Source organism: Theropithecus gelada, chromosome 3, assembly GCF_003255815.1.
Source record: "Theropithecus gelada isolate Dixy chromosome 3, Tgel_1.0, whole genome shotgun sequence".
Lineage (NCBI taxonomy): Eukaryota > Metazoa > Chordata > Mammalia > Primates > Cercopithecidae > Theropithecus > Theropithecus gelada.
The window spans coordinates 127,429,088-127,454,725 of NC_037670.1; the positions used below are offsets into that span (position 1 = coordinate 127,429,088).

The 25,638-nt window shown below is 38.9% G+C and overlaps 1 protein-coding gene across 5 annotated transcripts in view; it reads right to left on the reverse strand.

The window, feature by feature from the left end:
- Positions 1-25,638, reverse strand: part of FBXL13 (F-box and leucine rich repeat protein 13) — a 273,539-nt gene that overhangs the window by 209,278 nt on the left and 38,623 nt on the right. For all 5 annotated transcript variants that reach the window (XR_003118472.1, XM_025378209.1, XM_025378208.1 and 2 more), the window contains 4 exons: positions 18,028-18,095; positions 17,275-17,423; positions 16,111-16,220; positions 13,755-13,922 (listed from right to left, as the gene is read on the reverse strand). Coding sequence is in view for 4 of the 5 variants with exons in the window: in XM_025378209.1 (XP_025233994.1) it covers positions 13,755-13,922; positions 16,111-16,220; positions 17,275-17,423; positions 18,028-18,095 (495 nt within the window). In the remaining variant the exon portion in view is untranslated. The remainder of the gene's footprint in view (positions 1-13,754; positions 13,923-16,110; positions 16,221-17,274; positions 17,424-18,027; positions 18,096-25,638) is intronic.

A 25,638-nucleotide genomic window follows, 5' to 3' on the forward strand; every position in this document is an offset into this window, starting at 1 on the left:
AACTCAGCCTCAGACTTGAGTTCTGGGATACTGATGGTGATAATCCTGGTGCTCATTTTCTGAGGGGCAGAGTGAAGCCAGATTGGTTCTACTCTGCCAGTTTGGAGATGTTACTCCTTCAAATAACTTGCTAACTTCTTAAATCTTATGATATATTCACTTAATTGCTAAATATTTTACATAGGCCTGTAAATCAAGGAACATAGTCCTAGACCTCCAGGTATGATTCAGTATGGGTCGACAATTGAGTACCTTGCTTAAGAGGCAACAAAAATTATATTGACAAATAATCTTGTATTTAAAGTTAATTATACAGCTTTCTGTCAACCACAATTCATTTACTCAGAACTGATATTAATAATGGCCCAAAAGTAAATAATATCTCTACCTATGGCAGAAATTAAATAAAAGCATCTGATATAAATACCACACATTATATAGGCAAAATTTCTTGAGAACAGAAAAGGAAGCAAAAGTAGGTACAGATGAAAGTACATCTGAAAACAGGGTAGGGAGATCAGAAAAACAGGATTGAGGAAGGAGGTAAGAAAGCAAGCTGAAGGAGTTCCTACCTGATGGCATATATTTTCTCAGTGAAGAAGGATGGAAAGTAAAGGCAAAGAGCAGTGAAGTGGGGGATTTAGCATGATGAAAATTAAAGAGTTGTTTTAGTCTGCTTAGGCTGCCATTAAAAAAAAAAAAAAAAAAACACCACAAACTGGATTGCTTAATCAAAAGAAATATATCTCGCAGTTCTGGAAGCTATGAAGTCCAAAATAAAGAAACTGGTCAATTCATTTCTTGCTGTGGGCCCTCTTCTTGATTTGCAGAAAGCCACCTTCTCATTGCATCCTCATATGGCGCAGAGAGAGCTCTGGTGTCTCTCTTCTAAAAAAGGCACCAGTTCTATTGGATTAGAGACCCACCCTTTTAACCTCATTGAATTTTTTATCAACTCTCCACAGGCCCTGTCTTCAAATATAATACAATGAGGACTAGGAATTCAACATGTGAATTTTGAAGGGACACAACATTCAGTTCAGAATAAGAGTTTAGACAAACTCTGTAAGAAACTGGAAAAAAAAAAAAAAAAAAAAGAAGAAGAAACCCATAGAAGGACAATCAGAAACCATTATGGCTGAAGTTGGCTACCATGCAAGTTCAGAAAACTATAGACAGTCACCTACAAGGTAACTGGTACTAGGCCATCTTTCCCAACATAAAATATAAAAAATGGAAAAAATATATGAAACAACTGCTTTTAGATGTTGGATAACAAGGCAGCACAGTATTGTGATCTCCAAAAGAAGGGGAAAAAAATGACACAAGATCCATGATAGCCCAGGTTTACTACTTGGGGACGTATATTAGCTACTTACGGTAGAAAGGATGCCAGATGTGCACATGTACCCTAAAACTTAAAGTATAATTTAAAAAAAAAAAAGAAAGAAAGAAAGGATGCCAGATAGTCTCACTAAGCCAAGAAGACAGATCTCGGAGTTCAAGTTTGTTGAGGCGGCTGGAATGAATTTTAGGGCAGAAAAGTGGGAGCTACACAGAATGAGAGCTTGAGAAATACGCATATGGATCTTCTTGAGTCTTTGACTGTATTCGAAGCTGTGTATGCACAGAGTGAGATACCATGAAGCTGAACAAAAAATATCTACCAGGGACAAAACATATACCAGGGACCTGTAAGCTGAGTCACTAGTACAGTTCATACAGGATTGAGAAATTTATAAGTTAAAACAAACCAAACTGGAGATGTGTCATTGAATACTTGGGACATTCAATAAAGACCCAGAAATGTCACATGATAGAGATAAACTAGCCTTAGCGTGAAAGTTACTCTAGATTTTCCCTTAAAATGCTTAAATATAAATGGAAAAGATTAAACTTATCTTCAAGTAAATTGACTATCAGAACAAAATTCAACTCTCTTCAAAGAAAGACAACATTTAGACACTCAACAATATAACCTATAAGATTATCCAACATATAATAAAAAAATACTAGATTTGTAAAGAAGCAGGAAAACACGACACATAACTAAGAGAGAAACCAAAAATAGAAACACAGAGAAGTTGCAAGGATAACAGAACTAGTAAACAGATTCTTTAAAACACCTATTATAAAAATGTTCAAGGATATAAAGAAAAAAAATGAACTTAAAAAGAAGGGAAGTGGGATTTTAAAAATGAACCAAAGGAAACTTCAAGAGATGAATACAATATCTGTAATTTAAAAGTTCACTGGAAGAGTCTAATAGTGTATCAGACACTTGCATTAAAAAATTACTAAACTTAAAGAAGTAGCAATAACCACTATTCAAAATGAAGCACAGAAAGAAAAACAAGGCTAACAAAAAATGAACAGAAACTCAATGACCTATGGGACAATACTAAGTTATCTAAGTTATGTAATATTTGTATAACTGGAGTCCCCAAAAAGAGGAAGGAGACAGAAAAATAGCTGAAGAAATAATGGCTGAAAACTTTCTAAATTTGCTAAAAATATGAACCCACAGATCCAAGAAGCTCAATGAACTCCAAATAGGACAAGCATAAAGAAAATCACATAAAGGCACATCATAATCAAACTGCTGAAAACTCAATGATAAAGACAGAAATCTTAAAAGCAACAAGAAAAAAAGACACATTACTTACAAAAGCAGAAAAAAAATTTAGCCCCCAACCAATTTAAAGCAATGCTAGTCAGAGGATGATGGAAGTGTATCTTAAAATAGAATGAATAAACTTAAAAAAAAAACCTGTCAGCCTAGAATTCTATAAATAAAGGCAAAATGCTTTTTCAGAAAAATGAAACTGAGAAAACCTAGCAATAACAGACTTGAGCTTCAAGAAATATTAAAGGAGGTTCTTTATGTTGAAGAAAAATAGCTCCAGATGAAAACTCAGATCTAAAGAAAAAGAAAGAGTACCAAAAATGAACAATTTGTGGAGAAATATAAAATATGTTTTTCTGGGGTTTTAATTTCACTAAAAAATAATTGAATCCCTTCTGTTACCCTTTTCCTTTCTCCTTCCCATACAGTTCAATCTTAAAGTCATTAGGTTGGGCCAAGCAGAGTAGGCATCCATGCCAGATGAAGGGTATGGGAGGAGCTAAAGTGGCCCAGGGCAGGTATATCAGAACAAGTGTGGAAAGGAGGGTATCCAATCAGTGGGCCATCCTGGCTCAGAGTTTGGAGCTCAAGAAAAGTGAGGAGGGTGTCTCCAAGGAGGAATGGCCTAGAGTGAAATATCAGAGCCCAAGTGGGAAAACGAAGGCAAATTGAGGAGGCATGATTTATTGTGGGGTATTGGAGCCCAAGGCAGGTGATAGATGGAGCCCAAGAAGAAGTGAACAGCCCAAATCCAAGTCCTGTGCCACTGAGATGATGTCATGAGACCATGTCTATGATCTTTCTAACAAAAACACCTAACAGTAGTCTACTCATGCAGATATTATACATAAAACAAGTCCAAATTGAGAGACATTCTACAATAAAACATCCCTAATCTTTATGTCAAGGTTAGGAAAATTAAAGAAAGATTGGGGAACTATTCCAAACTGAAGGAGGCCAAGGAGACATGACAACCAAATGCAACATATGAACTGGACAGGGTCCTTTTGCTAGAACATTTTGGGACAACTGAAGAAACCTGAATTGGGAGGATTTTGATTGTCAACTGTAAAAGCATGCCCTGTTTATAGGAAATACATCAATAATATTCATGGTTGATGAGGCATCATGTCGGCAACTTACTCTCAAATTATTCAGGAAAAATGTTCTTTGTACTGTGTTTGCAACTTTCCTATAAGTTTGAGATTGCTAAAAACAGAAAAATGTATGCTGGATAAAATGTAATTGACTATTTTTTTTTCTTTTGTGAGATAGAGACTCACTCTGTAATCCAGGCTAGAGTGCAGTGGTGCGATCTCGGCTCACTGCAACCTCCGCCTCCAGGGTTCAAGAGATTCTCTTGCCTGAGCCTCCCAAGTAGCCAGGACTATAGGTACACACCAACATGCCCAGCTAATTTTTGTATTTTTAGTAGAGACAGGGTTTCACCATGTTGGGCAGGCTTGTCTCAAACTCCTGACCTCAGGTGATCTGCCCGCCTCAGCCTCCCAAAGTGCTGGAATTACAGGTGTGAGCCACCGCGCCTGGCCTATAATTGACTATTTAAAGCAAAAATAAATTATATTGTAGAGTTTATAAATCTATAAAAGCAAAATAAATGACAATAATAGCACAACGCACAGGAGGGAGAAAATAAAAGCATAATCTTGTTAGGTCCTTTAATGTAAAGTGGCATAACATTATTTGAAGATAGTCCATGCTATCTAAAATGCATATCGTAAATCCTAGAGCAGCCACTGATTAAAAAAGGAACATTAGCAGTCAGAGGCACAGGAGTTCACAGGAAAAAAAAAAAAAAGATAGCTGCGTGAGTGTAGGAAGGAGTGTGATATGGCTTAGAAAAACAACTAAGAATGACATACTAATATGACATTCAAAAAGACAAATAGGTGAGGGGCCAAGATGGCAAATTAGAAACAGCTCATGTACACCAATCTCACAGAAAACAAAAGGGCTAGTGAACACTGACCCTGCAGGCCAACCATCTGAGAAACAACATTCGATCCATCAAGGCAGCAGGGGAACACAGATTGCAGAGAGGAATGAAGCTGGGGACCAGCCTGTCTGGGCTCAGCATGGAGTCAGGAGAACCACTACAACATGAGAAAGGGTGAGTGGGTGAGAGCCCCCAGGGGGATTCACACTGTTTACAAGGACTTGTGCAAGACTGGGAATGGGAGAATCCCCCCGGCTTCCCCCAACACCCTGCTACCACACTTTAGACTGAGGCAGAAAGCCAGTCAGACATTTTTGAGGGGCAACTCCTTAGTGCAAGGGGACCTCTACAAGGTTTGGGCCCTGGAGCAGACCAGCACCAGCACTACAGCCCCAACAAAGGCTGCGGTTGCAGTACCTGGAAGCAGTAAAATTGCTCCACCCCTCCTTGCTGGACAGGGCTAGGCACCAGTTTCCAGCCCAGCAGTCCTGCTTCAGCCCTTCTCAGCCAGCCACTCAACCCACCTTTGCTACTTGGAGCCCGGTGGGCAACACTTGCTAGAGCTTGCAACCCAGTGGTCCCACTTTTGTGTGAACTCAGCTGGGGGGTGCAGTCTCCTGTTGTCCTAGGAAACACCTGGACAGTAGGGCAGGTGTCCCCACCTGCCCCCACCACTGGTAGCCAGGCTGGCAATACCTACTAGAGCTTGCAGCCCAGCAGCCCCACGTCTGTGTGAACTAAGCCAGATGGCATAGCTTCCTGTTGGTCCAGGAAACACCTGGATGGCAGGCAGAGCCCATGACCCCACCCACCCCACTACTGGTAACCAGGTACCAGAGCTTCCAGCTCAGCGGCCCTGCTTCTATATGAACTCGAATGCAGGGCACAGCTTCTTGCTGTCCCGGGAAATACCTGGATAGCAGAGTGTGCAACCCCACCCACTCCCGCCACTGGTAACCAGGCAGACAATGCCTGCTAGATGTTTTGGACCCGTGTTCCCACTCCTATGTGAACTCAGCTAGAGGGCAGAGCTTCCTGTTGTCCCAGGAAATACCCAGATGGCAGGGTGAGCGTCCCCAGCCACCACCACCACCAGCAGACAGGTAAGCCATGCCTGCTACAGCCTAGAGACCAGCAATCCTACTTCTGCTTGAATTTGCTGAGAAGTGCAGCCTCCTATTGCCCTGGAAACACCTGGATGGCAGGGTGGCCAACTCCATCCACCCCTGCCTCTCATAGCCAGATGGGCCACACCCACTAGAGCTTCCAACCCAGCAGTACCACTTCTGCCTGAATTCTACCTCAGTCTGTAGTGCGGTAGGGGGGTTTAGGGGGAAACCAAGGTGATTCTGCCATTCCCAGTTTTGCACAGGTCCCTGTGGAGAGTATGAATCCCCCTGGGGGCGCTCACCCACTCACTCTTTCCCATGTTGCAGTGGTTCTCTTGGTTCCATGCTGAGCCCAGACAGGCTGGTCCCCAGCTTCATTCCTCTCTACAATCTGTGTTCCCCGGCAATCTCATGTTTTCCCAGGAAGCACACAGACAGAAGACAAGGGTTGATCTGGCAAGGATATAGCTTGTATGCCAACTGCAGCCCCTGCCTGACTAAGCCCTGTGGAACAGAACACCCAACAAAAGAAACATGGGCATGGAGAGAGTAATCAGAGGTGGGGTGTCCTCCAACATCCAGGAGTATACTAGAATCAAGGCCAGTCAAAAGACCACCTTATTCTATAATCAAACCCCAAGGGCATCAAAGAAGAAAAAAGCAAACAAATCCATCCAACGGACAGCAGTTTCAAAGATTAAAGAGATATCGGCCCACACAAATGAGAAAGAACCAGTGTAAGAACTCTGGCAACTCAAAAAGCCAGTGTCTTCTTACCTCCAAACAATTGCCCTAGTTCCCTAGCAATGATTCTTAACCACGCTGAAATGGGTGAGATGTCAGATGTAGAATACAGAATAAGGACAGGAATGAAGATCATCAATATACAGGAGATAGTTAAAACCCAATCGAAGAAGTCTAAGGAGTATAATGAAACAATACAGGAGGTGGTAGACCAAATGGCCATTGTAAGAAAGAAACAGGCCAGGCGTGGTGGCTCACATCTGTAATCTCAGCACTTTGGGAGGCCGAGGTGGGTTGATCACCTGAGGTCAGGAGTTTGAGACCAGCCTGGTCAATATAGCAAAACCTCATCTCTACTAAATACAAAAAATTAGCCGGGTTTGGTGGCACATGCCTGTAATAGCAGCTACTCGGGAGGCTGAGGTGGGAGAATCGCTTGAACCCAGGAGGTGGAGGCTACAGTAAGCCGAGATTGCACTACTGCATTCCAGCCTGGGAGACAGAGTGAGACTCTGTCTCAAAAAAAAAGAAAAAAGAAAGAAAAGAAAAGAAAGAAAGAAATTGATCGGATAGAGCTGAAAAACACAATAAAGTACTTGTAAGTACTAACAGCAGAATCAACCAGGCTGAGGAAAGAATCTCAGAGCTCGAAAACTGGCTCTCCTAAATAATTCAGTCAGATGAAAATAAAGAAAAAAACAATAAAGAATAATGAACAAAACATCCAAGAAATATGGGATTATGTAAACAGACCAAATCTATGACTCACTGGTGTCCTTGAAAGAGAAAAGAGAGGGAGAGAAACCGAGGAACTTGGAAAACATTATTCCAGGATATCGTCCATGAAAATTTCCCCAATCTTGCCAGAGAGGCCAACATTCAAATTCAGGAAATGCAGAGAACCCCTGAAAAATGCTACAAAAGAAGGCCATCCCAAGACACATAATCATCAGATTCTCCAAGGTCAAAATGAAAAGAAAAAAGGTAGCTAGGCCCAGACGCAGTGGCTCATGCCTGTAATCCCAGCACTTTGGGAGGCCAAGGCTGGTGGATCACCTGAGGTCAGGAGTTCGAGACCAGCCTGACCAACATGGAGAAATTCCATCGCTACTAAAAATACAAAATTAGCCGGGCGTGGTGGCACGTGCCTGTAATCCCAGCTACTCAGGAGGCTAAGGCGGGAGAATCACTTGAACCCGGGAGGTGGAGGTTGCAGTGAGCCAAGGTTGTGCCACTACACTCCAGCCTGGGTGACAGAGCGAAACTCCAACTCAAAAAAAAAAAAAGGCAACTAGAAAGAAAGGGCAGGTCATCTGCTAAGGGAACCCCATCAGGCTAACAGCAGACCTGTCGGCAGAAACCCTACAAGCCAGAAGAGATTGGGGGGCCTATATCCAGCATTCTTAAAAAACATAATTTTCAACCATGAATTTCATATCCAGCCAAGCTGTTTCCTAAACAAAGGAGAAATAAGATACTTTTCAGACAAGCAAATGCTAAGGGAATTCGTTACCAACAGACATGCCTTACAAGAGGTCCTGAAGAAAGCACTGACTATGGAAAGGAAAGACCATTACCAGCCACTATAAAAACACACTTAAGTACATAGACCAGTGATACTCTAAAGCAGCCACACAAACAAGTCTGCATAATAACCAGCTAACAACATGATGACGGGATCAAATCCACATGGATCAATACTAATCTTGAATGTAAATGGGCTAAATGCCCCCAATTAAAAGGCACAGAGTAGAAAGCAAAACCCAATGGTATACTGTCTTAAAGAGACCCATGCAGTGACACCTATAGGCTTAAAGTAACGGGATGGAGAAAAATTTACCAAGCAAACAGAAAACATAAAAAGGCAGGGGCTGCTATTTTAATTTCATGCAAAACAGACTTCAAACCAACAAAGATCAAGAAAAGATAAAGAAGGGCATTAAATAATGGTAAAGGACTCAATTCAACAAGAAGACCTATCTATCCTAAATATATATGTGCCCAACCCAGATTCATAAAGCCAGTTCCTACAGACCTACAAAGAGACTTAGATAACTACACAATAGTAGTGGGACCTTTGAATACCCCCAATGACAGTATTGAACAGATCATCGAAGCAGAAAAATAACACAAATATTCAGGACCTGAACTCAACGCTTGACCAAATGGACCTAATATAAATCTACAGAACTTTCCATCCGAAAATAACAGAACATACATTTTTCACATCTGCACATGGTCCATACTCTTAAAATCAACTGCACATACTGGGCATAAAACAATCCTCACCGGCCGGGCGCGGTGGCTCACGCCTGTAATCCCAGCACTTTGGGAGGCCGAGGCGGGCGGATCACAAGGTCAGGAGATCGAGACCACGGTGAAACCTCGTCTCTACTAAAAATACAAAAAATTAGCCGGGCGCGGTTGTGGGCGCCTGTAGTCCCAGCTACTCGGGAGGCTGAGGCAGGAGAATGGCGGGAACCCGGGAGGCGGAGCTTGCAGTGAGCTGAGATCCGGCCACTGCACTCCAGCCTGGGCGACAGAGCGAGACTCCGTCTCAAAAAAAAAAAAAAAAAAAAATCCTCACCATATTCCCCAAAAGCAAAATCATACCAACCAAGCTCTCAGACAATGCAATAAATATAGAAATTAATGCTAAGACTATCAATCAAAAGCATACAATTACACGGAAATTAAAAACCTGCTCCTAAATGGCTTTTGGATAAATAATGAAATTAAGGCAGAAATCAAGAAATTCTTTTAAACTAATGAGAAACAAGATACAAGATATCAGAATTTCTGGGACACAGCCAAAGCAGTGTTAAGAGGGAAGTTTATAGCACTAAACACCCACATCAAAAAGTTAGAAAGATCTCAAATTAACAACCTAATATCACAACTAGAGGAACTAGAGAAACAAGAACCCCAAGACTAGCAGAAGACAAAAAATAACCAAAGTCAGAGATGAACTAAAGGAAATTAAGAGGCAAAAAACCATACGAAAATCAATAAATCCAGGAGCTTTTTCTTTGAAAGAATTAATAATACAAGGTAGACTGGTAGATAAACTAATTTAAAAAAAAAAAAAAGAGAAGATCCAAATAAACACCATCAAAAATGGCAAAGGGTGCATTACCACTGATCCCCCCAGAAATACAAAAAACCCTCAGAGATTATTATGAACACTTCTACACCTAAAACAAATGGATAAATTCCTGGAAACATACAACCTCCAAAGAGTGAACCAGGAAGATTAAATCCCTGTAAAGACTAATATTGAGTTCCAAAATTGAATCAGTAAGCCATGACAGTAAGATTGTAAAAAGGCCAGGCATAGTGGCCTTTCTATACCAGAAAAATACAAAAATTAGCCAGGCATAGTGGCACATGCCTGTAGTTCCAGCTACTTGGAGGCTGAGGTGGGAGGACTGCTTGAGTCTGGGAGGTTGAGGCTGCAGTGAGCCATGATCACACTACTGCACTCTAGCCTGGGTGACAGAGCAAGACCCTGTCTCAAACAAAAAAATCTAATCAGTAATAAAAGCCTACCAAACAGAAAAAGCCCATGACCAGATGGATTCACAGCTGAATTCTATCAGATGTATAATGAAGAGCTGGTACCATTCTCATTGAAATTATTCTAAAAACTGAGGAGGAGGAATGCCTCCCTAACTCATTCTATGAGGCCATCAATATCCTGATACCAAAACCCAGCAGAGATACAACAAAAAAAGAAAACTTCGGGCCAATATGCTTGATGAATATGGATGCAAAAATCCTCGAGAAAATACTAGCAAACCGAACCCAGCAGCACATCAAAAAGCTTTTCCACCATGATCAAGTAGGCATCATCCCTAAGATGCAAGGTTGGTTCAACATACACAAATCAATAAATGTGATACACCACATAAAGAGAACTAAAAACAACCACACAATCATCTCAATAGATTTAGAAAAGGTTTTCAATAAAATTCAACATCCCTTCATGTTAAAAACCCTCAACAAACTAGGCACTGAAGGAACATACCTCAAATAATAAAAGCCATTTATGAAAAACCCACAGCCAACATCCTACTGAACAGGCAAAAGCTGAAGGCATTTCCCTTGAAAACCAGAACAAGACAAGGATGCCCTCTCTCACCACTCCTATTCAACATAGTACTGGACGTCCTAGCTAGAGAAATCAGGCAATAGAAAGAAATAAAAGACACTCAAAGGAAGACAGAAAGTCAAACTCCCTGTTTGCAGACAATATGATTCTATGCTTAGAAAACCCCATAATCTCTGCCCAAAAGATACTTAATCTGACAAACAACTTCAACAAAGTTTTGGGATACAAAATCACTGTACTAGCTGTGCACCGTGACTCATGCCAGTAATCCCAGCACTTTGGGAGGCTGAGGCAGGTAGATCACTTGAGGCCAGGAGTTCGGACCAGCCAACATAGCTAAACCCTGTCTCTACTAAAAATACAAAAACTAGCTGGGTTTGGTGGCCCATGCCTGTAATTCCAGCTATTTGGGTGGATGAGGCATGAGAATCGCTTGAACCCAGGAAGCAGAGGTTGCAGTAAGCCAAAGTTACACCACTGCACTCCAGCCTGGGTGACAGAGTGAGACTCTGTATCCACACTGAGAGCCAAATTAAGAATTCAATTTCATTCACAGCAGCCACAAAAAAAAGGATAAAATAAATAGGAATACAGCTATAACCAGCCATAACCAAGGAGGTGAAAGACGTCTACAACAAGATTTTAAAAACACTGAAAGAAAACACAGATGGCACAAACAAATGGATAAACAACCCATGCTCATGGATAGGAAGAATCAATATTGTTAAAATGGCCATACTGCCCAAAGCAATTTACAGATTCAATGCTATTCCTATCAAACTACCAATGACATTTTTCACAGAATTAGAAAAAAACTATTTTAAAATTCATATGGAACCACAAAAGGGCCCAAATAGCCAAGGTAATCCTAAGTGAAAAGAACAATGCTGGAGACATCACATTACCCAACTTCAAACTATACTATAAGGCTATGGTAACCAAAACAACATGGTTCTGTTACAAAAACAGAAATATAGACAAATGGAACAGACAGAGCCCAGAAATAATAGACAAACAGAGCCCAGAAATAATGCCGCACATCTACACAATCAAGAAAAACAAGCAACAGGGAAATAACTCTTCATTCAATAAATGATACTGGGATAACTGGCTAGCCATATGCGGAATATTGAAACTGGACCCCCTCCTTACACCACATACAAAAATCAACTCAATATAGATTCAAGACTTAAATGTAAAACTTAAAACTATAACAACCCTGGAAGATAACCTAGGAAATACCATTCTGGGCATAGAACTTGGCAAAAATTTCATAATGAAGATGCCAAAAGCAATTGCAACAAAAACAAAAATTAACAAATGGGACCTAATTAAACAAAAGAGCTTCTACCAGCAAAAGAAACTATCAACAGAATAAACAGACAACCTACAGAATGGGATAAAAAATTTGTGAACTACACACCAACCGAAGTCTAATATCCAGAATCTATAAGGATCTTAAATTTACAAGAAAAAAACAACACCATTAAAAGAGTGGGCAAAGTACACAAACACTTCTCAAAAGAAGACATGTGCGCAACCAATGAGCATATGAAAAAATGCTCAACATCACTAATCATTAGAGAAATGTAAATCTCACACCAGTTAGAATGGCTATTATTTAAAAATCAGAAAATAACAGATACTGGCAAGGTTACAGAGAAAGGCAATGCTTACACACTGCTGGTGGGAATGTAAATTAGCTCAGCCATTGTGGAAAGCAGTTTGGTGATTTCTCAAAGAACATAAAACACAATTGCCATTCAACCCAACAATCCCATTATTGGGTATATGCCCAAAGGAATATAAATCATTCTACCATAAAGACACATTCATGCATATGGACATCACAGCACTATTCACAATAGCAAAGATATGAAATCAACCTAAATATCCATCAACAGTAGACTGGATTTTTTAAAATGTGGTGTGTGTGTATATATATATATATATATACATTGAAATACTATGCAGCCATAAAAAAGAATGAGATCATGTCCTTTGCAGCAACATGGATGGAGCTGGAGACCATTATCCTAAGCAAACTAACACAGGGACAGAAAACCAAATATTGCACATTCTCACTTACAAGTGGAAGCCAAACTTCTGAGTACATATGGACACAAAGAAAGGAACAGACACCAGGATCTACTTGACGGTAGAGAGTGGGAGGATGGTGAGGATCAGAAAAGTATCTATTGAATACCAGGCTTATAACCTGGGAGACAAAATAAATCTGTACACCAAACTCCTATGACACGCGATTTACCTACATATAACAAACCTTTCCATGTACTCCCTGAACCTAAAATAAAAGTTAAAAAGAGACAGAGAGAGAAATAATTAGGGCAAGGATGACAGACTTTATTACACAAAGATTTAACATTTCTGTCATCAGCCGGGCGCGGTAGTTCATGCCTGTAATCCCAGCACGTTGGGAGGCCAAGGTGTGTGGATCACCTGAGGTCAGAAGTTCGAGACCAGCCTGGTCAATATGGTGAAACTCAATCTCTACTAAAAATAGAAAAAATTTTAGCTGGGTGTAGTGGTGGGCACCTGTAATCCCAGCTACACTGGAGGCTGAGGCAGGAGAATCGCTTGAACCCAGGAGGCGGAGGTTGCAGTGAGCCAAGATTGCGCCATTGCACTCCAGCCTGGGCAACAAGAGTGAAACTTCATCTCAAAAAAAAAAAAAAAAAAAAAATTCTGTCACCAAAAGACTCCACAAGCAAAACTGAAAGCAAACATCAAGTGTAGGGGAAAAAATCTCCAAATATATTCCAAAGGGCTAATATTGCCAATATAAAGAGCTATTACAAACCAGTAAGAAAATTATAGGAATTACAATGTAAAAACAGACAAGATAGGAACAGGTAATTTGTAAAGGAAGAAATAATGGGCAAAAATAACCTTATTCTAACTGAATGCAATATATCAAGAGTAGGATTATATGTGTACATATATATATATATATATGTATGTGTGTGTATATATATATATATATATATTTTTTTTTTTTTTTGAGATGGAGTTTTGCTATTGTCGCCCAGGCTGGAGTGCAATGGCACCATCTCAGCTCACTGCAACCTCTGCCTCCTGGGTTCAAGCAATTCTCCTGTCTCAGCCTCCCAAGTAGCTGGGATTACAGGCACATGCCACCACACCTGGCAGATTATAGTATATAATGTATAGTGTATTCATACAAACCTGCAATATCGCTCTTTCAGGTAACAGTGAAATGTCACATCTTAGAGTCTCATCTACAAGAGAGCCTTCAGAAGAACTTTGTTCAGGAAAATTGGATTCTTCTGCAGTAGCTCTTTTGAGTATTAACCTATTTTTCCATTTTTTCAATTGAAGTTCATGTTTTAGTATCTGCAATGAAAATAATTTTAAAATTCCATGGAATTGCTGTAACGATCAAGAGAGATGACAGACATAAAGCACAGTGTTTGACACAAGAATAGAACAAATTAAACATTATTTATGATTGTCATCATTACTACACAACTATAATTTTTCATAAGCATGTTTAACGTTCTCTGAACCACCAAAGTATTACAGATCATTTCCATTAGTTGTCATAAAACACTGGCACAGGCAGCCACCTTGAAAGGCTGATCTAGTCTCCTCTTTCACAGATGAGGAAGTGAGGACCACAAAGTCAAGGCTCTGGCAATGATAAAACTGGTAATTGGTGCATGGAGTGAAGGTGATTAACATACGGATAACAAAAAAGGGAAGTCAGAAGTAATGTATTTGGGAAATTGCCAAATTTATCATCACAGGAAGTCCCCATTTTAACTCTTGATACACTTCTGAAAACTGTGTAATAAACAAAGGTAGTAAGTATTTCAGTCATAAACATATACACACAATATTGGGGTAATATATATGTGTGTATGTATGTGTGTGTGTGTATATACACACACATATTAGAGCCTGAGGAAGAACACATGTGAAGCGCTTGACACACAGGTGTTCCCTGCCTCTGCTCCCAGCATACCCCTGCCAGCCTCACTCCATTTAAGGGAATGTAGAATGATTGTTAGGTCAATAAATCATGTATCTAGAAAAAATGTTCTCTAAACACACAATTAACTATATAATACACATATATCTTAACAATATTATAGTATATACAATATACATTATATATATTAATATATATCAACTGTGTGCAAAACATCATGCTCAGCATTCAGAGACTACTAAGAGTACAACACTGCCTGCTCTCAGGGATTTTTGGTTTATTCGTTTTTTGAGAAGGAGTTTCGCTTTTGTTGCCCAGGCTGGAGTGCAGTGGCATGATCTCGGCTCACTGCAACCTCCACCACCTCCAGGGTTCAAGAGATTCTCCTGACTCAGCCTCCCAAGTAGCTGGGATTACACGGGCCTGCCACCATGCCTGGCTAATTTTTATGTTCAGGGATGTTTAGCTGAAGCGGGTGTACAGGGGTGGACTGGTCATGTACTGTTACCTATTTCACTATTAGACAATCAGTGATCAGGCATAGAGGGCAGTGATCAAAACACTAGCTTAATAATACAGAGTAGTGGAAAGCACTGAATGAGCAGACTAATATAGTGTTAGGTACCCAAAGTAGAGCTGTTTCACTGGTAACACTGAAAAGGTAGTGTGCAAAAGGCAAAGCCTACAGGACAGCATACAAGACCATCAGCTCAAAACCTACACATTATAAACTTCTAGAGAGCATCTCAAGTAACCTCTGAGATGCTTAAAGCTCAGCACAGGCTCTAGCACTGTTTTAAGCATACATAAGTAATAAATCTCCTCATACTCTTTTGCTGCGTGTGTGCTATTGTTGGTCTCAACATCTGAACCAAATTCAGGCGAGTGGGGGCATTGATCCATGGGGCAACCACAAAAGAAGAGGATTTAACTTCACCCCACATTCTCTTTCCTATTTACCCTTACTTTGTATTTCAAAGAATATTAATAAAATATCTCCTACTAAATAATGTAACTACAGAAAAAAAATCCAGCATGTTTCTATGTCTGATCATAGTGTTACTTTGAACATACTCAACCAATATTAAGAAATGATATACTAATAGCTGAAGTAAATTTTAAATTATTAAGTTAAAGAACAAGAATCCCAGCCAGACGCAGTGGCTCACGCCTGTAATCCCAGCACTTTGGGAGGCCGAGGCGGGCAGATCACCTGAGGTCAGGAGTTCAAGACCAACCTGGCCAACATGGTGAAACCCCGTCTCTACCAAAAACACAAAAAAATTAGCTGGGTGTGGTGGCAGGCGCCTGTAACCCCAGCTACCTGGGAGGCTGAGACAGGAGAATCACTTGAACCTGGGAGGCAGAGGTTGCAGTGAGTCGAGATCACGCCATTGCACTCCAGCCTGGACAACAAGAGCAAAACTCTGTCTCAAAAAAATAAAAATAAAAAAAAAAAAACAAGAATCCCTTCAAAAGTAGATAATATTCAGGATTTTAGTATGTTCCACACACAGCATTATTATTTGAGGCAACATGAATATAACTGAAAAATCCAGATTCTTAAAAAATTGTTTCAATATACAATACCAGTTCATCTTCTTTCTTTTTACTCTTAAGTCTTGCTCTATTCCGCCATTTTGTTAGGATAATGGACAGCTTGTGACAATAGATGATCTGTTGTATCCGCAATAGCGTATCTGAAGGAAATTTACTAGATTACTGTATATATTAATAGTTATAGCTGTTTCCAAAAAACACAAAGTGATTTAATATTCTATCATGTTTATAATATGAGCCAATGTCACATCTGATCATTTTTGTTTGGTTTTATTTACACTTGAAATTAATTACTTTTGATAGCATTAATACTCTCGTGACTTTATCAACCTGGAAACATCACCTGTGCCCTCAGAAATTAAGATGTAATAGCTGCAATAGAAATCTCAAGACATGTATCATTTCTTTTTTTTTAAACAAGGTTGTTATTTGTAAAACCAGAACTTTTAAACTTTTTCATAAGAAATACAGTCATAAGGTAGCATTTAGATCCAATGCCTTTGAATTTAATTTTATGTCCTATGATTAACCATTCCTAACCCTTCATTACACTAATATTAAAATCTTCAGAGGGTCCACTCTAACTGAGATACCAACCACAGCCAGTCAAAAAGAAATGATTCTCTGGTTTGCAACAGCCATAAACAAGTTATTATCAGGAGAGCTGCAAAAAAATCTAACCGGAAGACAAGAGCTCGTGGAGGTTATACTGAGTGGGCATGGATCACATTAATGTACCTCCCACTCACTCAGTATAACCCCCAAGGTCTTAAGAGAAAATAATTTTTATTTTTAAGTTTCATCATATATACATTAAATGTAATATTTGTAAAAAGCATAAACCTCTTTACAAAAATAGTCAGTTTTGGTACCTGTCCATATTATTTGGAACCCACCCAGCTCTCTATTACATAAAAAAGCTCATAGTAGATTCTATTTATATTCATGTATACATACACACAAATGCACACAAGATGTGATTTTAAATATGTCTGTTTTCTATTAAAATAAAATCCTTTGAGACAAATTTCATTAAGTATTTTTAAATTAGCAGCTCTACCTTCATTTCATGACAATTGTCTAGACATAAAAAAGACAGGTTCTCTAAGTATACAAAGTATGCTTAACTGTTAGTTTTTTTCATTATTTCAATAAATTGATACAAAAAGTAATTGCTACTAAGAAAGAATTTACTTTTAAGTTTTTCTTTCTGGTCTTCCATATAAGAGTGCCAGTGATGAAATACAGATTTCTGAAGTCTGAAATTGTAACATGTCACTGCTCTGTTCATTTTTTCAGCCAGGGCGACATTTTCATTTGTACGAGCTATGTCTCTCCAAGTGCTGCAGGCAGAAGACATTTTCTTAAAAATAATATTCTGATATTAGGGCAATATATCAGTCAATAAATTAAGGGGAACAAAGAACGACATCTCCTTTATGATCTCAAAAGCCACAGCATAGAAAGAAACTTCTACAACTTGGGTATGACCTGAAGAATTCCTAATAGTAATAGAGAAAAATGGAGATTATATGAGTCATATATCTTTTTGGATAAAATAAAGAAATCATGGGATGAAATCATGTTGTCATAATTTCAATTTACCAAAAGAACCATCTAATGATGTCTTTTTTTTAAAAGGAGTCTAAATTCCAAAACATATTTGGCTCCAACGGTTTCAGATAAGTTGACTGTGAAACTGTATTTTTAATTTTAAAGTTTTATTTTTTAAGAAAAGATAGTTATACCTTAAAGAAGTAAAATACATATTTTAACTAAGTAAAAGTTGATTAAATATAACAGAAATATATAATACAAAATGGTAGAAACATGATTAAATAGATAAAATCAGCACAACTGGCCCAAAGTGAATTTTTCTTTGTACGGAGGATATCAAGAATAAAAACACAAAGAGGAAGAAATTGTTTATAAAAATCACATTCTTACCAAAAATGAGTCTTTACTAAATGTCCAGTATAAAAGCTACAGGCTTTTATCATCAATTCTGGAGTCATCTAAAGTAAATAAATAATTGAAATACCCAATATTAGAAATAAATGGAATGCACGGACTACCTCGGCAAGATACTCAAGAAAAAGAGAGCAATGGATGCCAAGACAGAAGGGAATTGGGCAGCTGGAGACAGGAATGGGCTGAAAGAATTATATACCATTTATGTTTTGGAATTTTGTGTATGTCTATAAGCTATTTTTTTAAGTTAAAACCACAGCTTAATATATTTTCCCATTATATCTCACTTAGTTTGCAACATTTTGAGTTAAGCAACATGGCATTGTTATGATAATCTATATTTACAATAGTATAGAATTGCAGTTCTGCTGTTCACTATTAAAACAGAATGATTTTCTGAATCATTCTGAATCAAACAGAATGATTTTCTCAAGGATACAAACTGAGATTCTCTTTTCAACATAGAGGAATTCCTCATTTACCAAACAGGAATAGGAAAACCACATAAATTTAAAGTCTGAAGTGTGGACTATGCTTATAGAGATGCAAATTTATCACTTACAAACTATTCACAACAACATGTGGCAAGAGCTAACTGAAATCATCTACACCTTCTGTGCATTCTTTAATAAGTAAAGATATTATTATATTAACATATTTATTATATGCACATGGCTACTGTTAGGTGTTAATGGTGTTAAGTTTTCCTCTTATTTTATTGCCACTTTGCTTACTATATAGAAATACAAACATATGAGTCACAACTATTTGGTGTATAGGTAAGTTTAGTCCAAATCTATACCAAAAGCCAGGAATTCTGAATTCCACTTTTCTAAGGCAAATGTTTTCTCCTTTGCACATTGCTGTAAATACTTTGTTAAATTAACAGATATGGTATATATATGTACAAGAAAGGCCCACAGGACCCCTGACATGTGAAAATCCTCACTTTTGATGGAGATTAAATGCAAATTATGCCTACAGTGAGGGAAAACATAAATGATTCAAGTCATTCTTCACTAAATTCAGATTTTTATAGAAGAAAGGAATCCAGATAAGTAAAGAAGGAGTATTGAGGATATTATAGCAGACAGGATAAAAACCAAGAAGGGGATGAGGTGGCAGAGGTAAACAAATTTCATTAACATTACACTTTTTCAGTACTATTGTAGGTCCCTAAATTTCATGAGCCTGATTCTTTTTAGACGATATTACCTGAAAAGTCCTAAATAAATAACTACAGTAAATGATATGTCATAAAATATGAGTATATTATACGATCAAATGAATGTAGTTCAAAACATTATAGTAATAATGACTTTGAAAAGAATTATTAAAATTCAGCAAGCACCATTTGAACTCAAGTTTTCTTTTCTGATTATCAATTCTTTAAAAGAGCATAGAGGTATTTTCTATTCTATTATTGAAAGAAGTAGTTTAAATCCTCATTAATTCACAATTTATAATATACGAGAATTTTTGCTATTCTAATATTCATTTTTTAAGAGTTTCTCTTCATAAATTTTTACTTTAACTTTACATTTATTGTTCTCCCAGTTTGGAAGGAAGGAAGGGAGGGAGGGAGGGAGGAAGGGAGGGAAGGGAAAAGAAGGAAGAAGAGAAACAATTAAAATCATGATTTTTTCCTTATTATTACTATTGGTATACTCTTGTTTTCTTCACAGGGAAAAGCAACTTTAAGAGAGCATCTCCAAGGGACTAATATGCAAGAGGACTCCAGCCCAGTAATGCCCCATTCCCCACTTGGGGGTGGGCATGTGTTGACTTCACTGCAGCTCCAAGGAATCTCTGGCCAATCCAACCATTGGGCACATGCCTGGACCACTTAGTCACATGGCTTCACTTCCTCCATTCACGTTTCCACCACCCACAGTCCAGCCAATGGCTTCCCACCCTTCATAGTCGTTGCATATTGTTTAACTGCTTCTGATTGGAAAATACTCTTCCTCTCACCTTTTAATTCCAGCTAGCAGTGTTTTGCACAGAGTAGGAGTTCAACAAATATGTATGTATTGATCGATCAACAGAATTAGAAAACTGCTTAGATGCAAGCCAATTCTCTGCCATCTGACTACCACAAATGGAGGGCAAAGGATTCTGGTAACAACTTTGTGGGGAAGTCAGTGGATAAACAGCAAGTTAGTGTTGGCTACAGATGGCCTCAGAGTGCCCTCACATAACACTCACACCACAAGTGCTGCTGTCCCCAGACACCTGTAGTTATAAATAAAGTGAGGGAGGAATGGACAGTGCACCACAATATGATTTCTGAGAGTCCAGGTACACTGTAAGGTTAATTTCTAGTCTGGAAATAAAAGAAAAAAAATATACCATAAGAGATGATTTTTAAAGTTAAAGAGTGGGAATGTGTAAATAAATAATGAATTAGTTGTGAAAGATTTTTCATAATATTTAGTTAGGGTTTGACACTCCTTTTTTAGGCCAGTGGCCGACAGGAAGCCAGCTGGAATTACCTGTGAAACTTCTTGTAAACTACCCAGGTTCACTTCCCAAGATTTCTTAGCCCTCCACTCTTACCTGCTCTAAGGAATTACTGCGGTGATTAGTCACTATTATGACCGAGAGTATGTCTTATTCCTCATGTACACTAGGGACAGAAGAGTGTTAAGGCCCAATTTTTAAGCTGAGTTCCAGCAGCATACAATAGCACACACACTAGTTTCAAGGAAACATATTTGTATAGATTAGGAGAGAAAAATAAGTGAAATATAAAACTGATTTCTTTTTGAAAAGATATTATATGTAGCATGATTACAACCCAGTCCTGCAAAAATAGCTTATAAAAAAATTTCATTCCTCTGCCAGGGTTGGAGAAAAAAAGATTTAAAATTTCAAACTTACAGAGAAATAAAATAAACACCTAATACCCATAGTCATGTTTAACATTGTCAACATTCTGCCATACTTGCTTTTTATATTTTAAAGTATATAAATTAAGACATGACATTTCATCCCCCAAATCTTATAATGTCCATCTCTTAAAAAATGAGTACATTTTCTTTGCAACCACAATTCCATTATCCTGCCTTAGACACTTAACAGTAATTGCTTAATATCATTGTACCCATGCCATAGCCAACTCTCTGGAATTGGCCTCCAAATGTCTTATACGGTTTGTTCAAACTAGAATCCAGACAAGGACCATATATTTGCACTGCAAACTCTATGTGAGGATTTCAATAGCTACAGAAAGAAAGTTTTAGTTTTTCCTTCTCCTTTTCTATATTTTCAACATTTAATGAGTTGTGGAGGTGGGTTAACACCGGCCTAAATCTAATGGATTCTGTTACCTGGGTCTGTCTAATATTACATTCTAAAAGTCAGCCAGGCATGGTGGCTCACACTTGCAATCCTAAAACTTTGGATGCCTGAGGTGGGAGGATCCCTCAAGCTCAGGACTTAAAGAGTAGCCTGGACAACATAGTGAGACCTTGTCTCTACTAAAAATAAAAAATCAGCTGGGTACGGTAGCATGCACCCATAGTACCAGCAACTTGGGAGGCTGAGGTTGGAGAATCACTGGAGCTCAGATAGAGGCTGCAGTGAGCAAGCTATGATTGTGCCACTGCACTCCAGCCTGGGCAACAGAGTGAGACCCTCTCTCTCTCTCTGCTGTCTCTCTCTCTCTCTCTGTCTCTGTCTCTCTCTCTCCCTCCGCCCCCAATACACACACAAGCACGCACGCGCGCGCGCACACACACACACACACACACACACATAGAGTTCTAAAAGTCAATTTAAATATTTTTGTTTTGACAGACAGGAGACTAAGAAAGGCTTGTTTTTTTGTTTTTTGTTTTTGTTTCTTTTTTCTTTTCCTATCCTCTGAAAGAAAAACAAGAATGGGGATGGGGTGGGGAGTCACATGGCATCTGTCTCTGACACCTGAATTGGGGGTCTGACTCTTAGGGAAGAAAGAACTGCAGGCAGAATCCAAAAGAACTGCTCCTATGAGGCACACAGCACTATTTGTGCAATACAAAGTGAAGGAAAGGCATGTTCCCCACTACTGTACAGCACACATACCACAAAGCCATCAAATTTCATGTGACTTTAAATTTTGCAAACTTAAACTAATGTGATACAAAAAATATTACAAGAGTCTTACATTATGCCAAATTTTGAAATAATACAATCCTTCAAATTAAAATTTTACTGAGGGGTATTTCCTTTCGAAGCTGGTGGGAAAACAAAAGTTTAAGTTCTTGCCACAAAGTGGTACTATTTCAGCAGGTAAACGAATGTGGCTTTAGTCTTGAAGTATGAGTTTGAGTTATTAGTAGTCTTCAGAAAAATATGGCATCTTGTGAAAAGTGTGACCAACCAGCGTGGTCTGAGTAAAGCCGGCAGGCCAAGGGAAAGGAAGAGTATTTGGCACTTAAGGATTTGCAGGTGTACAGCCTGAAGCACCAGCTCAGGCAGACATTGGGGCTCTTAGGAAGAGCAGGGTGGCAGTTCTAGGGTTCCCTTTCAGATGGCCTCACTGGTTCCAGACAGACACTAGGAGGAATTCCTGAATTCACATGGGATAGCTTTGGGATTCCCAGACACAAATGGGTAGAAATGGAGGGGAAACCGACCTCCTGTGTTATGAAGACAGGAGCTAGAGGCAGTGAAATTTGGGATACTCCTATTAACACTGCTGTAGTTGTATCCCAGGCTGGTGAGACCTGGGAAAGTATTGTACTAAATGAAAAAATAATGAAATCCTATTATAAATCATTACTGTTGACTTAACAGATACCAAATTTATGGCTCGTTAATATAAGTAGTAATTGGTCCCATTAATTTTTAATTTTGTAAGATATTATTCATTTACTATATGTAAAAAAATGCATTTAAACAACAGCTATAGAAAAAAAAAGTTTCAGTTCTATAAAATAAAGTACCTAGTAAAGTATTAAGAATCTGGCAAGAATCAAATGTAAAATAAATGTAAATCATTAACTTTATATTATAATTTTTAGCTTTCAGCATACTGTAATATTATTTTTCTTCTAGCAAGCAATTCCCTTTTTTGCTCAGTTAACCTGTGAATCAAAAGATTATATACAAAACTGTCTTAACATAATTCACCATATTATAAAGTACCATGCCTTTACTTCATTAATGACCTTCATTTACATCCCACATAGTATCATTCTAGAATAGGGGTCTCCAACCTCCAGGCCACAGACTGTTACAGGTCCATGGCCTGTCAGGAACCAGGCCACACAGCAGGAGGTGAGCAGCAGGCAAGTGAGCATTACCTCCTGAGCTCCATCTCAGCAGCCGCAGCATTAGATTCTCACAGGAGCACGAACCCCACTGTGAAGGGTGCGTGCAAAGGATCTAGGTTGCGTATTCCTTATGAGAATCTAACTAATGCCTAATGATCTGAGGTGCAACAGTTTCATCTTTAAATCACCCCCACCACCCCACCACAGTCCATGGAAAAAATTTCTTCCATGAAACCGATCTCTGGTACCAAAAAGGCTGATGACTGCTGTTCTAGAATAATAGTAGCAAAATAGAATGGGGATTATAAATATGTGTTGAATGGATATGTCTAATTTAAATCCCTACCAACTCTGATTTTTTTTATTTTTCAAAAGCCCTAAAAGTTAATAACAATAGTAAAAAGAAGCCATGTCTTTAATACAGAGAGAACATATCTTTATATATAGCAGCATGGCATGCATGGTATGAAGTGTTGAATTTTTCATGGTAAGTCATTTTTCTTATTTCTTGATATCCTGAAAATTATTTATTTATTTATTTATTTTATTTTTTTTTTAATTTATTTTTGAGACAAAGTCTCTATCTGTCACCCAGGCTGGAGCACAATCTTGGCTCACTGCAACCTCCACTCCCTGGTTCAAGTGATTCTCATGCCTCAGCCTCCCCAGTAGCTGGGATTACAGGTGTACACCACCACACCCAGCTAATTTTTATATTTTTAGTAGAGACGGGATTTCACCCTGTTGCCCAGGCTGCCCTGGAACTCCTGGCCTCAACTGATCTGCCCACTTTGGCCTCCCAAAATGTTGGAGTTACAGGCACGAGTCACAGTACCTGGCCCCAAAGAGTCTTTAATGCCTAAAGGGCTTTTGTGCCTGGACAGAAATGCTCACTAACATTTGTACTTCAATGCTTTTTATCAATAAATACATATTTAAATAAGTACAATTTTGGAAACTCAATGTTTCTTAAACATGTAATGTTTGTTACCAACTTCATTAACTAAAGTCCCTGAAATAATTTAAACTACAATTACAATTTACAAACCCATTCCTTAGAACACCTAAAATGCCATAAATAGCAGACAGAATATACAAAAATATCATTATTATATGTTACACTTAAACTTATCTTAAACAACATGAATCTAATTCACATCTTCATTATTTCCACATTTCACTATTTTTTACTCCTTCCAGATTACAGTAACGTTTATTTTGATGCCCTGTCAGATAACAGTAATGTACCCAGTTTCAAAAGAAATGAAATATCTTTGCAAAGCCAACAAGGATACAGGATCAACCAACTGATTATCAACCAACTGATTTTTGTTTAGGGCACAGGCACTGTCTGCCTCTCCCAAATGATTAAAACTCCAACCCCTAAGGGTCCTAAGATTAACTTTCCTTTCCATAGTTAAACTTTGTTTATCAGTAAGACTTTTCAAATCCACATCTTTCATTTACATTTTAGGGTTTTTTTTACATGGTACTCCTCTGTGACAGCATTATTTTAAAATATTTTATATTTTATTATTTTGAAAGGCACAGTGGGTCATGCCTGTAATCCTAGCACTTTGGGAGGCTGAGGTAGGAAGATCACTTGAGGCCAGGAGTTTGAGACCAGCCAGGGCAACACAGCGAGACCCTGTCTGTACCAAAGGAAAAAAAAATTAGCCAGGTATAGTAGCTCACACCTAGTAGCCCCAGCTACTCAGGAGGCAGAGGCAGGAGGATTGTTTGAGCTCAGGAATTCAAGGTTACAGTGAACAATGATCATGCCACTGCACTCCAGCAAGAGTGACAGAGTGAGACCCTGTCTGTAAAAGAATATTTTTGGGCATGCTTCCAAGACGGTCAAGTAGAAACAGCTCCAGTCTGCAGCTCCCAGTGAGATCGACACAGAAGACGGGTGCATTTCCAACTGAGGTATCCGGTTCTTCTCATTGGGACTGGTTGGACAGTAGGTGCAGCCCACAGAGGGTGAGCTGAAGTGGGGTAGGGTGTTGCCTCACCCAGGAAGCACAAGGGGTCAGGGAGTTTCCCTTTCCTAGCCAAGGGAAGCTGTGACAGACTGTACCTGGAGAAACGGGGCACTCCTGACCAAATACTGTGCTTTTCCCATAATCTTAGCAACCTGCAGACCAGGAGATACCCTCCCATGCGTGGCTTGGTGAGTCCCACACCCACAGAGCCTTACTCATTGCTAGCGCAGCAGTCTGAGATCCACTGGCGACACTGCAGATTGGCAGGGGGGAGGGGCGTCCGCCATTGCTGAGGCTTGAGTAGCTCACAGTGTAAACAAAAAGGCCAGGAAGCACAAACT